At 40.2% G+C, this 17,722-nt stretch overlaps 1 protein-coding gene and 1 long non-coding RNA gene across 52 annotated transcripts in view; one reads left to right on the forward strand and one right to left on the reverse strand.

Annotated features, from left to right (window-relative positions):
- Positions 1 to 3,685, forward strand: part of nrxn3a (neurexin 3a) — a 387,994-nt gene extending 384,309 nt beyond the window's left edge. For 25 of the 50 annotated variants that reach the window (XM_015350360.2, XM_015350363.2, XM_069192981.1 and 22 more), the window contains one exon: positions 941 to 3,685. In XM_015350360.2, coding sequence (XP_015205846.1) covers positions 941 to 1,866 — 926 coding nt within the window. In that variant the 3' untranslated portion in view covers positions 1,867 to 3,685. The remainder of the gene's footprint in view (positions 1 to 940) is intronic. The other 25 variants (XM_015350377.2, XM_015350378.2, XM_069192987.1 and 22 more) reach the window with 3 other exon arrangements.
- A 1,229-nt stretch (positions 3,686 to 4,914) lies between these two features.
- On the reverse strand, positions 4,915 to 17,175 carry LOC138241003 (uncharacterized). Of its 2 annotated transcripts, none has more exons than XR_011190181.1 (3): positions 16,896 to 17,175; positions 8,190 to 11,253; positions 4,915 to 7,431 (listed from the first exon to the last, which is right to left on the reverse strand). It is a non-coding gene; the product is annotated as an uncharacterized lncRNA (long non-coding RNA). The 2 variants fall into 2 exon arrangements; XR_011190182.1 differs by having other exon boundaries at positions 4,915 to 7,434.
- Between the last annotated feature and the right edge of the window lie 547 nt (positions 17,176 to 17,722).

Genomic DNA, 17,722 nt, shown 5'->3' on the forward strand with positions numbered 1-17,722 from the left:
TCTGAGAACACTGGTGGAGGAAAAACATTAAGAGTGTTAGAATGTGTATGTTCTAAAAATAAAAGTCATTTTTGCATTTCAAAAGTTTTCAGTAGACTCAGTAAACTAGTGATACAATTATTACTATGAGATATATTGTGCAGTACATATGTCAATATAAAAAGAAAAGGATGTTTTTATGCCGTAGACAGTTTAAAAACACGGAAGAAACAGGACTTGCAAGCGTCTAAACCTTGAGTACATCCTAAAGACTTTGTTTTCTATTTCAATCATTCATTTGTACACTGCAGTTCAACCTATTCTGAAGACCGGGTCTGTATGTGTGTGCAGATTTCATGGCGATTACAATAACTGGCCAGAGAGATGACTTGTTTGCACTGCCAGAGGCTGAACATTCAGCTGTCACTGAGCTGTTTCCTGACTTCCTGCCATCTTGGTAGCTGTATATAGCCAGTCAAAAGGCAAGCAGTGAGGAGCTGTTGGGCCCGGAGTATTTCCTGGCAGGAGAGAGGGGATCTGACAGCCACCTCACTCTCTGTATTAGCTGCAAAATGAGATTTATTACTTCCATTTAAGAGATTATTCAGTGTCACTCACTGGGTGAGAGGGGAGTCCTTCTTTTCTAAAGCCCCAGCTAGCCGCCCTTTGGAAGGGAACAGCCCAGCGTGCAACAGGGCGAATGTGGGAAGTGGGGAGGACTGTTGGCTCACCTCTGCTTCAGCCTGGAAAGCCTTTTGATTCTGTTCTAAGGGTTTCGTTTCTTTTTCACATTGTTTCCAGTTTGGTTTTGTTTTGTTCTGATTTTATTGAAACTGTATTGTTTTTTTATTAGTGTTATAGTTGTTGTTGTTGTTATCATTATTCTTATAATTTTTAAATGTGCTGTTAGAGAAGTCCTACCGAGTGCTAACATGCTTTTCCTGTTTTCTTTCAATCCTAGGAGGTGAATTAGTTATCCCTGTACTTGTAGAAGATCCCTTAGAAATTCCTCCTATAGCTACTCGTGCACCTTCCATTACCCCTCCCCCAACCTTTCGCCCCCTCCTAACCATTATTGAGACCACCAAAGATTCCCTGTCCATGACTTCTGAGGCGGGGTTTCCTTGCTTGTCGGACCAAGGCAGCGATGATTGTGATGATGATGGCTTGGTGATATCTGGGTATGGCTCAGGGGAAGCTTTTGACTCTAACCTGCCCCCTACCGATGATGAAGATTTTTACACCACCTTCTCCTTGGTAACAGATAAGACCTTGTCTACGTCGGCCTTTGAAGGTGGCTACAAAGCTCACGCACCTAAGTGGGAATCCAAGGACTTTAGGCCTAACAAAGCCTTCGAATCTGGTAGGACTACTGCCACATCGTTATCCCCTGAGCTGGTCCGTTCCACAGCTTCTTCCACGCCCGAAATGGTGCCCAAACTGCCGGCAGGCAAAATGAATAACCGAGAGCTTAAACCCCAGCCAGACATAGTCTTGCTTCCATTGCCCACTGCCTATGAGATAGACAGCACAAAGCTGAAGAGCCCATTAATAACCTCCCCAATGTTCCATAATGTACCCACAGCACACCCCACGGAGCCAGGCATGAAACAGGTTCCGGGGGCCTCAGAGGTGGTTCGTGAATCTAGCAGCACAACCGGAATGGTCGTCGGAATAGTTGCTGCAGCTGCTTTGTGCATCCTTATTCTCCTGTACGCAATGTATAAATACAGAAACAGGGACGAAGGATCGTACCAGGTTGACGAAACGCGAAATTACATAAGCAATTCAGCACAGACGAACGGCGCGATCGTGAAGGAGAAACAGCAAAGTGCTAAAAGTGGCAACAAGAAACAAAAAAACAAGGACAAAGAATATTACGTGTAAAAAAAAAACAAGAGAGAGAACTATATTATACAAATTAACCATGTTGGGAGCTGCAATTAAAAACGCGAGAACTGAAACTCCAAGCGGTGCACGGAGCCAGTGAACTATGAAATGTACTGTAATATAAAGCACACTTACTATTGCAAGCAAACCAAGATGGCTAATAGCAACATTAGTGACCTTATTCTTCTATCTGGGTGGAGAAATTATCAGTGTAGAATCCTTCACAGCTACATCATTATCCCAAGTGACTTTTAGAGATCTGTGATCCTTGATGTAAACCTTGTTTTTTTGTAACCCTGTAAAGATATTTTGGCCATTTTGAGCATGTATACGACATGTAGTGCTGGCATCTTTCCAAGAGTGGGTGAGAAAAAAATAAGGATCATTGGGAAAAAAAAACATCAACAAATAAGGACTACCGCCATACAATAACAACAAATTTGTATTGTTTCTACATCATGAAATTGTGGTGTCTTATGATTTTTGCTCTGTGCAAAAAACACTGTATTAAATGAAGCGAACCAGTAACAATGTTTGACAGCGTTGATCCTATGGCGTTGTTTGTCCGGTTCAGCCTGACTCTTGACTTTTAATCGTACGCCGTACAGTGTACCTAAAAGCCGACGCTGAGGCATGGAGGGCGTGCTGTGCTTTCTGGCCTCAGTGAAGCGCACTCCTGATTGTAATGCATGCCATCCAATTCTATACCGCGTTCAACCTCGCTTGAACGAATATTGCAGGCCAAACAATTTGTCATCAGAGTTACATTCCTTGTTTTTCTTTAAACGAAACAAGAAAACCAGTCGCAGGTGCATTTTTTTCAGCCTGTACCCGTATATCTTTTAAAGCCTTCAGTGCGACAGTTCATTCCCCGTCTCTTCTTTTCTATTGAGCTGCTGTGGCAAAGTAATCTTGTGATGTGCGATGGAAGACTGCTACAGTTCTATAACACTGTTAAGGATGTTTAAACAGAAATAAATCTAATGTGAAAGTGTGAATTTTATCTGTTGTCACAGTCAACTGTGTCAAACAACAAATTTGTTTACATATTTTATTACATTCTAGCTGTTGTACTTTGTAGGTAGATATTGTACATAACATTTAAGTTGTAATTTTTTAGTATTTTATTGTACAGACTGATCATTTGGTTTCTCAATGTATTTCATGAGGAGATTCAAAACTGTTATCTGATATGGAGAAAGACTTTGGAGCAAAAAAATATACATATTTTGTAAAGAGAGGAAAATATTGTTAGGTTAGAGATCCAATCTTTCTCGCTGATGTTTCTAAGTCGCATGAATATTTGACTACTGGAAGTTATCAATCAAATACAAAATGCTCTTCTTAATTGTATCAAGGCTTCCTTGTTATCGATTATTTTAGTGTTATTTTTTTATTTGAAAGAAAAAACTAAACAATGAAGAAAAATTAAAATGGTGTTTCAGCACGGCTAAGACAAACCAATGAAAAGTAATGTGATTATATCTCAATGTCTGTTGTTAACGGATTTCACTGTTATGGATTCTTGTGAAATGACTTCATTTTCCTTTTTTTAATTATTATTGTATTAAGTTCATTTTGTGTTTTATCTTTTTGTGTATTCTTATTTACAAAGTTGATTTTTTTAAATCATGTCAGTATGTGCGGACTGTATGTGAGCTTTAAACATGTTTTTGTTTTCTTTTTTAACCAAATTTAAGTCGACGTATATATTTTGATTTACTGTGTTGTTACTGCTTTAAATCACTCATTCTTTATTTTGCATTCATGTTTGAGGATATGCTTAGCAATAAAATGTTCTTCCCAAATCTGTGAATGTTAGTGTACAATTTACTGTTGTTTATAACATTGCATGCACATTTTTGCATAGACGTTGTAGGAAAAGTTACAATAATTAAGCATTTACTCTTGTGCAAAGCTGGTACCAGTACTTTTAATTTGATCTTTAAAATGTAAGATACGCTTAAGAAAAAGGTACAAATAAGGGGATGGGGTTGTACAATTTGTCACAGACCATATTTAAATATGACTTTTCATTCATGCACTGGAGCAAATGCCTTGTGACATGTGTCCTAAGTGTGGCATGCTGTCAGAATTCTTTGGGCCTGTTTTGATAAAGCACATGCAAACGCAGGCTAATGACATCAACCTGCAGACACCGGCTTTTCAGTCTGCTGCTTTGCTGAAATCTTTATTTGTTTCTTAGGCGTCTGTGGTCAACAACAGGTTGTTCACAGCACTGTCCTGTCAATAGCAACAAATCATTTTCCTGTGGTCAAAGCAAGCAACTGGGGTGTGACTCAATTTCAAGGCACTTTGAAAATGCAAAGAGGTTGTGGGCTTGTTTGCAATGGTGATAGGGAGAAATCCGCTGCTGTCTCTCAAACAGCCTAAATCAACAGCACAGAAGCATGTCTTAAAGATTGCTTACACTTTCTTTAAAATTAATTTAACGTAGAACACAAACATCATACTTTACTATCTGTGTTTGCAGTCAGGAACTCTTTGTCTCATGTTTGCTCATACCTCAACTGCTTGCAGCCGGAGCATGATTTCTCAATTTGGAATTATTAGCCATGCTACCAAGGTATTATAGCCTTTCTAATATACTGTGCACCTGCGTTTCAATAATGTGCCATTAATCAAACAGGATACACATCTTTGTAAACATGCAAGACACATTTCTTTAGTGTTTGTACAAATTTGTGTGTGTATTGATGTTACATGTGATCTTGTGTTTTTTTTTTCCTTGGGTTGTTCATTTTTCTTCTTCTGTTTGATATTATTTGCTGTTTTTTCTTCAGCTAAACGGGACACTGTATGAGTGTTCCCACAGCCTGTAACTCAAAGTAGCTTGGAGACTGGAGACCAAGGTCTTTTCATGTTAGAGCCCACCTGGAACAATGGGGAAAAGGGGTTCGAAAACTCCACTAGAAAAGCCGTAAGAAATAGGGGGAAAGTGCACACTTTTTTGACAATGCTTAATCAGACACCAAAATCATTCAACACATCTTACAAAGAAAAAAATAAATCAGATTTTCACACTTATTAGCCCATTCTCATTATGTAGAAAAGGGGACATTTATTATTATTCAATCAATAGTACAAGACTTTCTTTCAATTTTTACACTTTTTTGCACTTCAGCACTGACCGTAGTATAGTTTCATGTGTAAGTATTACAATTGTTTTTTTTATAGAATCTGCAAAGGACTGGCGTCCCATCCAGGTTCTAGTTCCACCCTGTGTCCTGTGCTTCCTAAATAGGTTCCTGCTTGCTGCTGCAATTCTTTCCAGAAATAAGCATCTTTCTACGAAAGAATGCTATATTTATCCTTTTTTTGTTTTGTGGTTAAGAAATACCAAGCAATTAATTAAAGTGATTCCAGAGCCTTTCTATAGAAGCTGCCATCCTACAGGTGTGACCAACAAGGGTTCTCTATTCCACGCATACAAAATTAAACTAGAATGTGTCCCTGTCTCCTTTTAACTGCCTGCTAATTATCAGACTTTCAGCCTTACCATTTCAAGTATGAGAAAAGCCATACTTTATTCACATAACTTTTTCTGATTCTCTGCAATTGGAAAGCCAATTAAAATGTTTTATTCAAGCAAGGATTTCATAGTGAAATCCTGTATGCCATTCTGCAAAGGACTGGTCGACTGCCATGCAAATATCATAACTTTTGTGGCACTATCCTATCTTCCAATCCAATTCATACAGGGATTCAAAAATAATATCAAAGTTCAGGAGTCTCCGAAATGCTCCTTGATCCCCACTAAAAATTCATTACATTGGTAGAACTAAAGAAACAATGTAATTTCTTCAGTAGCAGAGATGGTGCTGTATGTATGAGTATATTTTAACTTCCAGAGAAATGTTTTCTGCAGCCTCCTGCCTAGAACAACTTCAGATCAGGTTCATTCAGGTGAAATTGTAATCTCAACATAAAAATGTTTAGTAATGTCTCAGGAAATAATCACTATTTCCAAGACCCTTTCCCTTAAAAGGAAAAAGGGACTGGGGTGGTGTTAAAAACATTTGAAGATATGTGCAAAGAAGGCAGAAACAAAATGTAGTCCAATCAAAACATAAATTAATATTTTATCTGGTCACTGTGAGAATGCAAATAGATTAGAGCTGGCTTCATCAAACTGTTTTTCATTTCACATACTTACTGTAGTGTTGAGTATGAATTATCTCAATCAAGGATTTGCTAGTCAAGACATTATTTTATCTTGCTTTCCAATACATTTGAGTGCTTTGGAGGGATTCAAAGCCAATTTACTAATACAGAATTAAAAGCGAAGCTTTTCACCCATTAAAAGGAATGACAACCTCATTATTAATCATATCATCCTTATCATTCTTAAATTATCTAAACACAAAGCAGTCACATTACAAATATTTTAGAAAGAAAGCTCTTAGAACCAGCTAGAACAAAAACACCACAATAGTGAATTCATATTTCTTCTTATGGAAAACATCTTAGAATTGCTGAAAAGAGTATGGTTTCACACCTCAAAAAATAAATATAGACAATAAATCCTTACACTTACAGTATATAGTGCTTTTCTGGACACTCCACTCAAAGCGCTTTACAGGTAATGGGGATCCCCTCCACCACCATTTTGCAGCCCCACCTGGATGATGTGACGGCAGTCGTAGTGCACCAGAACGCTCCCCACACTCCAGCACTCAGTGGGAAGGAGAACAGAGTCATGAAGCCAGTTCAGATATGGGGGTTATTAGGAGGCCACGATTGGTAAGGGCTGATGGGAAATTTCGATGGGAAAGACCCCAGGGTAACACCCCTTCACTTTTCAAGAAATGCCCCGGGCATTTTAATGACCACAGAGATCAGAACCTCCGTTTTACATCTCATCCAAAGAACTGCACCTTTTTAAAGTTTAGTGTCCCCGTATTAGGACCCACACAGACTGCAGGGTGAGCGCCCCCTGCTGGCCCCACTAACACCTCTTCCAGCAGCAGCCTTTGTTTTTCCCAGGAGGTCTCCCATCCAGGTACTGACCAGGCTCACACCTGCCGAGCTTCAGTGGGCTGACAGTGGTGAGTTGCAGGGTGATGTGGCTACTGGCTGGCAGTAGATAGTGAAAGGGCTATGCTGGTTAAGGCCTAGTGCAGAAATCTCTTGTTTTTCCTTTGTGCCATCAGGTCCTTATGAGATTCCCTGTGCAACAGTGATGTTGAGGGTCTGTGAGCAGGGCTCCCCGCAGGAGTGATGTTGGGGGTCTGTGAGCAGGGATCCCTACAGCAGTGATGTTGAGGGTCTGTGAGCAGAGCAGCAGTGATGTTGGGGGTCTGTGAGCAGAGCAGCAGTGATGTTGGGGGTCTGTGAGTGGGGTTCCCCACAGCAGTGCAATCGGGTGTCCTCACCTTCCGGCATACAGCAGCCCCTGCTGTGCCAAGCACCCCCGAGTCTGCAGTGTTATCAGTGAGAGCCTCCTCTGTGGCACTGTGGCTTGAGCGAGGAGCACATGGGTCCTTCAGCCTGTGGAGTCTTCACAGCTCCGGGGCTGGAGTGAGGCTCTTAATCAGGGCCCTGCTGATCAATACATGGTAATTACCAACTGATGAGGCACAGAAGGAGAAATAGCTGTGTATTGAGATATAAGCTAAACAAAATTGAATTTTTGACATTTAAAATATGAGCATCAGTTTCAGCAATCAGCTTATCCTAGTATCGTAAGAGACAGTATCCCTCACTTCTGACCAATGCTCTGAGATCATCTTAGGAAATATACTGTAGGAGAAAGATGATATGGGATATTTAGAGCAATGCTGAAAGTAATTGGCACAATTATTTCCTTACATTATCTTTTTTTCCACAGAATTTACTTTCTTTTATAGGAAGGCATTATAAAATGTTTTGTTTCAATCTTTTGAAGATAAGCTGCTTGTGAAATGTCTTTGAATATATTCAGAAGTCACTTAATTTACAGTGTTACAAAATTATTTTTTTTATTCAGAGTGCACTTGTGAGTGCTTTTGTTTTACGTTTAACAAAACTTTAAACTTTTACAAGTTTAACTTCAATGTCTTTTTATTGCAGAACAGAAATGTAAAATGAAGAAAGACTTGTATCTTGTATCACTGTATCTTACAATAATTTGACAAACGAGCCGTATGTATAGCACATTCATTAGGTAAAATATGTCAAAGGTAAATTTTCTTCAGCTTCTGTTAACATTGATTTCTTGCACATTACTGACTCTGCTTTACTACACTGAGGGATGAAGTACATCTGCAGTGAATCAGAACATATGAACATTCACACACTCACACCAGGAATGAACCTACCAGCATGTCTGTGGACTGACGGGGGAAACTGGAGCACCTGGAGGAAACCGCACAGCCACAGGGAGAACATCCAAGACTTCACTCGGCACACGAGGGCTGGACTTGAACCCAGGGCCCCACAGCTGTAAGGCACCAATGCTAATCACCACCACACCGCCCGAGCACCGAGCACCATTATACACTCTTTAAAACGCAACAAGAGTATTGACCAAATTGATTTTTTTTTACTTTAATGATCTGCTATGCTAGTTATAAACTACCATAAAGCACTGTAAAACAGAGGCGGTGAAGTGTGAAAAAATACGTTACTGACTGGTTTAAATGAGCCAGATGGTATTGCAGAGCCCTGCAGTACTGATTGGTGTTTGCTGAAATGGTTATTTATTGGAGTTTAAGATTATTTTGAAGAGTCGATAGAGCTCCAAAAATAAGCAATTATGTTCTGTGTGCTCTTCAGATCATGTTTGCATTCAGTGACAGAAGGACCTTTCCAATGAATGCTTGAAAAATACTTGGAAAGATATTTACTCCTGTCCAGGAATGACATTCACAGGACACAAGGCAGGACTTTGCCTTGGATTTTTGCATGGGCAATAGTTGATCTGCCAGCATGCTTTTGGGAGTTTGGAGGACCAGGCGAGAGTGTATTTGAGCTCAAAGACAACATGCAAACTCCACAGAGAAGGACTCAAACCCAAAACCTGTGGACAGTGAGGCAGCCTCTCCACCACATTACCCTGCAGAGCTACAGAGAGAGAGAGAAAAGACAGACACTTCCAAGTGCAATGAAATTACAGAGTAAACGTTTTGTCATTAACACAAAATATACAAAGGCAAAACTGAGAAATAATAAGTTGTTGGCTGTTCTCATAATGAATAGTTTCCACATCTAAATGTGGCAGGTGGTTGGAACAGTTGTTACTTGTCACCTCAATTCTGTATTCCAGTGCTTTTGTATCCAATTGTAGTTGTTGTCGCTCCAAAGCATTGTGAAGGCTGGAACTCATCTATGGTATCTGAAAATAGCTAAACCATGCAACACAAGGACAATGCATTTTATTACAAAATCACTGTTCAAGATTAAAGACTTATTAGGACTAATTTGAGGTTTAAATCTTCATTTGTAATAAACCTGTTGGAATATGTGACACGTAAAAACACCTACCTAAATTATTAATGCTAATTATGTGATACTTCAATAGACAGAATAAGCAGGAACTATACAATACTATAGCAGATTTAGCACACATATAGACATTGACTAGTAGACTAATTGGCTACTTGGAGATATAGAAAGACCTAAAAAGAAAACATGAATTTACTCTCAACATCAGCAGCCATACATCAGAATTATGAAAGAGAATGACTATCAATGAAGGGAAAGGCCAATGCCAATGTCAACTTGGCTGTGTGAAGATGCTGCATGCTCACAGTGCGGCCTTGTCCTCTGTCTGCGTCTTATCTCCACAGCTTGAAATACAGCACTATTAAAGTGTGGGGATGAAACTGACGGGGGTGTGCCCATCATATTTGCATGGGAGGATGTTAGACAAGAAATCACTTAAAATGCAGTGGAACAGTTAATAAAAAACCATATCAATGTTTCTATCAGATTCTATTCCAGACATCATTCCTGCTTGATGCTTCATAGGCTTCTTGGGGAAAGTAGTTGCACACCTGAATCGGTGACATGATTGTATTTTGGTCTGTAAGTGTAAGTGTAAGTTTGGTCTGAAAGCAAAATCCATCAGATGGAGGTTTATGTTATGAGCTTTATTGTCGTGATATAAAATCCACCATCCGAGAGCACATCTGTAAACAGCACCCAGCATTTAAAGCAGTTTCTATTGGGGGGGCGGGGTTTCACATGGGTTACTGTGGTAATGGGAGATATGTTCTTCTATTTTCTAACCATTCAACCAAAACACTGAGGAGGGGACCTGTTTAGGTGTCTTTTATTGAAGTTGGTATGCAGATCCCATATCCTCAAAAAGCACTTAAGTGTTCGGCATGCTACTTCTAGGAATTTCAGTCATTAGAAGACTAAAGTAATACAATGGCTATTAGATTAGATATGACAAACCAGATTGGAGTCCTGATGCTCTCCTGTGGCTATGATCCATGAATATTTAAACACTCAGTGCCAGAGAGATTCAAAGGGACCTTGTGCTTTCTTTCGTAAAGTATAAAACACGTTTCCACGCTTATTGAATCAAGCCTTTTGATTTGTGGTGAAAATCGAGTGTTGTTTTTGACGTTATTTGTGAAATGACACGGTAGTTTTAGCCACTGCACGAAATCTGTAATAAGTAAAAGATCCAAGTAATTATCAGTAGCCGTATTAGAAGCCCTGCATTTGAACGCAATACCTCGTCCATTTGAAACAGATTCTTCATCACATAGAATCATCAGCCTCATAACCACTGGAGATACTCTGCTCAGTGCTGCCTCTGTCAGGCACTGGTCACAGAACTACAGGGCGTGTGTGAAGTGAGTAAATCACCTCTGTGGAGAAGGCATGCCTTTCAGCGCAATGAAACGTGGCAGAGACAAACACCAGATGGTGGAAATGAAGATGCCTGGATGTTATTTACACCCTGAGGTGTGTTGAAAATGTCTCCATCCATCTTGTGCGGCGTGCTTGCCTGGCGCTTGGCCGTGTCACGAGCAGGTACGTGCCCCTGGCCATCTGCTGCGGCCCACTCGGCAGGCGCAGACACAGGTGGGCTCGCGAGCCAGAGCAGGAGGGCTGGACCTGCCTGTGACAGCCCCGCGTTCCCTGGCTGAGGGGGTCAGCTCGTGGGCTGAACGATGTGCGAAGGGTGGCTGAGTTCTGGGGGGCAATGATGCCCATGCAAATATCACGTGTCCAGGCTCCACTTTCCAGAAAGGTGAAGGAGGAGATTACCTTGAAGGACTACCTTGGTAAATTTACGGTAGGACTTCTGCTGTAGTTCTGTGCTTTTGCTGCTGCTCCCCTTTGCTTTAATAGGAATACCGTGGTATACCATGGTAGATGATTATAGGGAATGGCTGCCACAGCACACCACTGTATTCTTGTGATCTGGTGGGGTAAAGCACAGGGAAAGTATGGTGTAACGTCTGGAAACCGTAGGAATATGATGGCAAAACACCAAATGTCCTTTGGTGATTTTACCAAGATTAAGGTTCTGAGGGAGCTTTGTGAAAAGGCTTTCTCAGCCTGTTTAGCACCAGGTCCCATTCTGCAGCAGAGGAGGGGGAGCATCATGAACCCTTTGTCAAACACCATCGCTTCCTCTTACAGCCCTGAATCAACTCTCAGTTTGTCTCTATTGATCTACCTCCCAGCATCTGAAAGGTAATAAAGCACGTAAAAGTGTCCTTAATTACAGTTCTGGCATCTAGGCCCCACTTAGATCAGAGTAACATGATGAATGCCTTCGACAGGAGAAACTCTCCACAAAATTAAATTAGAATTTAAAACAGTGCATCACGAATTAGAAGACATGATTAAATGCAACTTGTGTGATAGGCCTGTATTTTGTTACTTATGACACTAGCTGATAGCTCAGAATTTTGAGTTTTCCTTTTCCCTTCCGAAAAGTACTTTTAAAAAAGCTGTTCCATAATGACAAAATACTGTAAAGTGGAAGATATAAATAAAATCCTGTATATGTTATTTCATAATGCATCATATTTGACTTTTTTTTTTCCCAAGAAATATTCAGGGTTTTGCTTCAGACCCAGCAAAGCACAGGCTAAAGTAATTTCTGTGGCGTGTTTGTCCCTGGGGCCACAGCTGGAAATGAGATGTGACATTGCAGAGGTGCTCAGTGCTCTCTGATGTTAACATGAAAGCAATTTAAAACAGTGCTGCAGGAGCGCAGAAGAAACACAGTAAAGGTGATCAGGAAGGAATGGCAAAAAAACAGCTTCATTTTTCAGGATTACTGGTATGATTCCATGGGCATAAAAAGAATATGAAATTTTATGTAAAACTAGTAAGTGAATGAACGCTGCATTTTAAAGAAAGGGGTATTTTAGTGATCCAGAACAACCTTTAAGAAGTCCATGAGCAGGCAAGAACTCGAGCAGTGGTGGCTGCTTCCCGCGGTAAAAGAGCAGGGAGAATCTGAAGCACCAAACAGGCCGTTTTTAACACTGATCCAAATAGCACATGTGGGAATCTGCAGAGGTTCATTCCACTTGTCGTCCTCCTTATGGATGATGTTGCCTTCGACTAGCGCCTTGTCAATGTAGCTTAATGGCCTCAAACCTATTGACCTCAGCAATGTTTGAACACAGCTCAGAGGGACTTTGATTTTTGTTACACTAATTCACCCCCATGCTTCAGTGAAATATTGAACTCACGTGCTGTAAATCCTTTGGTTTCATTCCTGATGTTTTTTAAGTAAGATTGAGAAATATACCTACTGGGAATATACACTACAGACATAGATATATATGGTATGTATGTCTATATTTCAACCAGCTTTCTTTTTCATTCTTGTTTCGCTGAGGTTTAACATAATAGGACCCACTGTTTGGGAAACAGGCAGCACACTGGGCTGGAATGAATTAGCATCTGCACAGACACTGAAGATAAGGATTTCACACAGTGACTGAACTGTACATTTCTGTATTTTACATTAATATTTCTCTGTAAATAGCTTTCTCTATATTTTACTTTTCTTTCTGACCTTTTCTAATATTAAATTATTGCTTTTAGTTCTAAGTACAAGTTTTTATTTCTCCTTTCATCGCATAATCTATTTCAGTAGTTTGGTCTAATTGTGAATTAACAAGCCAACAAATAAAAAGAGCCAAAGGTCTGTACTGACACAGACCCACTCACTTATAAGGAAGAAACAAACAACACACAAACTTGAACATTGAGACTGATCATTTAGAAGCTGGAACTGGTATGGTTGAGTTTAAAAGCCACCAACAGGGAAGGTGCTGTTATTGGCCTAATGTTTCCTTTCAGGCTGGATAGACAGTAATTCAGGGAACAGATGTGTTGGCACCACTGGAGAACAGTGGCCATGACAGGGTAATGTCTGATATACAGTATACTTTAAATCTCTCAAGTTGTAATAAAAAATGAGTGTTCACAGTTTAGTAAAAGTATCTATGAAGGCATAAATACACATGAATGGTTGTACTACACAAAAAATAATTTTAAAGGCTGAAAAACAAATTCATCCCTATGAACTAATAACTTGAATTATCGGGAATATGGGTTAAATTGTCCAACGGGGAAATTAATAGAAAAATCAGAAAGAAGAGAGCTCTCTCTACAGGATGCATAAAAGAGCCCAAGATTCAAAGATAGAAAAGAATCATACCAAGCTCCAGGAGCAGCTGAAAACAAGATATCAGAGTCACCAAGAGAGAGAAAATAACATTGCAACAGAGGCAAAAAAATAAATAAAGCCAGGGATTCTCTACACAACAGCAAAAGAACTGTTAAGGCAGAAATAAATAGTTCATGAGATAACGGGAGAGAGGTAATGGAAGATGACAAAGAAATAGTACACACACCAAATGAATATTTCATATAGATTTCAACAATGGAAGACATCAAGAACAGGTCCAGCCAGGTGGTGGAAGCCCAAACTCTGGCCTTCCATGAAAAATGGCTGGATGAAAAGTCAGATTTACTTCCTGATTAAATACCAAAGGAGTGAACGGGGCTGAATGGCAACTTTTGTTACGTCCCGACATGACTGGGAAAGCCTCAAGACTTCAACAAGCATAACTATCTCAGAAATACAGAAAAGCATACAGTATAGCCCTATCTGAGGGCGGCATTCTGTTGCTTTTTCCAGCAAAAGCACGTTGTTTAAATGTAGGATTTCAATAAGAACATCTTATTACATGGGTGGCTGGTTTATTGAACTGCATTGACAGAGGGAACCATTGCAGGCAGAAGAAAAGTTCATTAAAATTCTGCTAACACTGAAAAATTCAATAATCCCTCCACAAGTTCCAGATGAGCAGGGTTGATTACAAAGATTCATTATTCAGTCCTTTTTGTAAAGGCTTTGTTAGTTCTTTCTTGGTCTAAATACTCCATCTAATTAATCTCTCTACATGTTTCATGTTCAGCTGTGAGAATATGTTCAGTGAGAATATGGCTCACTCGTTTGTTTTCTTTTCCAATTGCATTTGTTTACCACCCCGGTACTCTTAATCTCTGCTTTTCACATACAATGCCAAATGAGTTATTTTTATCCCGATTTTACTTTGTAATTTATTTCAGAATTGGGCAACTGAAACACTTACTTTTAATTTTTGCTATTTCAGAATCATAGTTTCACAGATCTGCTGTACCTTCTACCTGAAAATGACCAAACTCCTGATGACAAAAATGGGTTCAGCACTGCCTGTGTCACTTGTGAGAGCAAACTCTTTAGCTGAAAATTGAAAAATAAAGTGCTAGTCTACTTCCCATTACTTACTTTAAAACCAGAATTTAACTACCTGTGGTTTTTCCAGACATTCATAACAGAAGCCACATTGATTTAAAACAAGACAGTTATTGTTAAAATGCTTAAACAATGTCATTGAACATGTACCCAAATTAGAACTCAGTTTCCCTCAGACATATGTAATTTATAATGTAAGTGGTATGAGCTGTGGACTGTCTGACCTTTAACCCTTTTAACCTTTAAGGTCAGAAGCCATTTTGTTCAATCACAATCAGCCATCTTTTAAGATTGACATGGTTGTTTGTTATCATTGAACTACTGTGGACTCTGAACCATGGAGGTCTACCTAGTCATTTTCCTAAAGTAAACATCTTCAATAATCCATGATCCAGTACTGATTTTGTAGGAAAACTGCAATTAAGTAAGTACAAATTCTTCCCTACATGTTACAATGTTGACAGGGATATGGGGTGAGAGCAGAAATGTTCTGGGGAAACAAACTTTGAATTAAAAAACTGCTAGGTCATCCTGTCATCAGGAATACCAGGCTAAGTAAAGTTACAGAAATGTGAAATTAGCACAGCTGGCCTAATACCAAATGTGTTTATGTTTACATTTGACTACAAATACCTATGCATGGGCCCTACAGAGAAATCAGTACTACTACTACAGTGCTCAACAGTACTGTTCTCTGCAGCGTCTTCCTGAATTTGTTCGGCAGACCTGGGCCCGAGTACCCGCTAAGACTATGGTACATTTTACTTCTGGTAGACATCTTGTTCACCAGCACAGGCGCTTATATTGGTCCAGTGCCTTTTTGTAAAAAGTGGAGGCATCTTTGCTGCAGTTAGTCTAATTAAAACAGCAGGAAAACAATTTGAAAGAGTTCGCGGATCAAAAAAAGAGCGGTACAGTTCGAAAAAAAATGCAGAGACAGCGAGACATTAAATACTTGCTCTGGGCAATTAGCTTCAAAGGTTTCCCTTAAAAGGTACTGGCCTCTGTTGTGCGTTTCAGTTATTTTTAATGAGCTCTTAAAGACTTTGTCATGGGTTCTCCGCGAAAAAGATTACCGACTTGGTCATTTTTAGGGGGAAAAACGTATTCCGTTTCTGTCTCGTCTGGAAGTTATTTCACTAAGAAACATGGATTTCAAATGGATGACAGATCTTCACATCAACAGCCAGAATTCCCAGATTTATTCCACTGTCCATTTCCTAATTAACAACACCTTATCACTTTCTCACTACAATCCTAAACAATGTCGCCTCGGTTAAGAAAGGGCTTCGTTTTTATTTTAGCAGGATTAGTCTCTGCTAAAGGGGCATAGAGGGGAATTAGCGTATTGGTCACTTTCCGAAATACACTGCTGCTGAAGATGATCTCAAGATCGGCTTCACCTGAAACCGGACGACCAGGAGCCTCAGACAAGTTGCTGTGTATCAGCATTCCAGACCACGGTGGGCTGGTTCGTTGACGGTGCAACATTCGTTCTTATTATGTTTTAAAAAAGGATTTACCAAAATTTTTAATAATATGGAAACGTACGCAGGTCAGGCTGTGTTTTCCGTTTGCCATCTCTTTCCTTTAAAACCTCATTCTTTTTATTAACTGCTTTGTCGAGAGTTTATGAATAAAGCTGTTGGTGTTCCCTCTGCAGTAGCTCAATTAAGGACGGAGTGAAACAGGTTTATTGTTTGTGTTGGTATCACAATTGACATCATATCGAACGTCAGTTTACAGAACTTTTTTTAAGTAAAAACGAGTCATTTAACAAATTGTATTTTTTTCATTCCTGCATACAGTTCTGAAAATGTAAATCGGGCCGTGTTTTGATAGGATGTGAAGCGTTAGCTATCGTTTTTCACATCCTCATTTTATTTTTTCACTTGTGCCGGAAGAAAGCGGACAGCGCTGAATTGTCTGAGCTGAAATAACAGTGAATTAGAAGGCGCCGGTTTATTTGGAGTTCTAAACTGTGCCGTCTCATTGAGCTGTAATTGATTTCTGCTACAGGCCATCTTTCAGCACACCGCAAGGAGACAGTTTGCTTTAAGTGCACCATAATCGCAAATTAGTAAATGAATGCCACATTACTGGCAGCGAATAGTCGTAGAAATGGTAATGATGTATTTATAACGAGTATAAAAAAAAAGATAAATATTGTATTTCTCCTGTGCACCTGTGCTTCAGATAACTTGATCATCCTCTCTCCACCGAGACGCACTTATCGCTGCATGAGCTCCGTGAAGGTGGCCCACCCACAGACAGCACAAACAATTAAACCCACCTCACTCGTCTGTGCTGCTTTCGATTCCGAGATACAGCGCCTTGTTTTTCTGACACTCTGCCCCCCAGCAACGACGGAGGGGAACCGGACCGGTCTCATTCCTTAGTGCTGCGTTTGTGCCGTTAAAAGTAGCGTTTGTGCTGCTTTCGTTCCCGAGATATAGTGGCCTGTTGAAAAGAACACAGTTACGAATTATTGAGACGTGTAAGAACCTGCAGTTGCTCGCTAATGTTCGCCTTTTAAGGCTACATCCGCAACGCTTCTGATTAGGGTAGCATATTGGTGACAATTTTAATTTTCCTGTTCACACAAGCGCACAGAAGATACTGCTATTAAAAGCAAAATCAACTGCCGCCCCCCACCCGGTCACACAGAGAAACAAAGTTGCAGAGCTGTTCCTCTCGCACCGGTAACAGAGCGCTTGAACTCGGCAGACGGGGTCACTGGAGGTCACAGTCGCCGTGCATGGTCACGTCATCACCCGAAAAACAAGGCGCTATATCTCGGGAACGAAAGCAGCACAAAGGTAGCACTAAGAAATGAGGTGGGTCTCGTCGTTTGTGCAGCCTGTAGGGGGGAGGGGGGAAACTTCGCGGAGCTCAGAGTTTGGTGTTTAGGGTGCGATCTGTAGCTGCCCTGACTCTCTTCAATGTGCGGTTAAAGATTTCCTGACTGTAAAAACGGTAAGACGACCTGGAAAATTCGAGGGCGTTATTCATTGTGTAGTAAGCAGCCCTGAGACTCAATTTCAAACGGTTTTGATAGAAGTGTGAATGTACCCATATGGCAGTCCTTCGTGACGGTTTGACGTTGAGAGTGAAAATAAA

This window comes from Lepisosteus oculatus, chromosome 8 (genome assembly GCF_040954835.1).
Source record: "Lepisosteus oculatus isolate fLepOcu1 chromosome 8, fLepOcu1.hap2, whole genome shotgun sequence".
In the NCBI taxonomy this organism is placed as follows: Eukaryota; Metazoa; Chordata; class Actinopteri; order Semionotiformes; family Lepisosteidae; genus Lepisosteus; species Lepisosteus oculatus.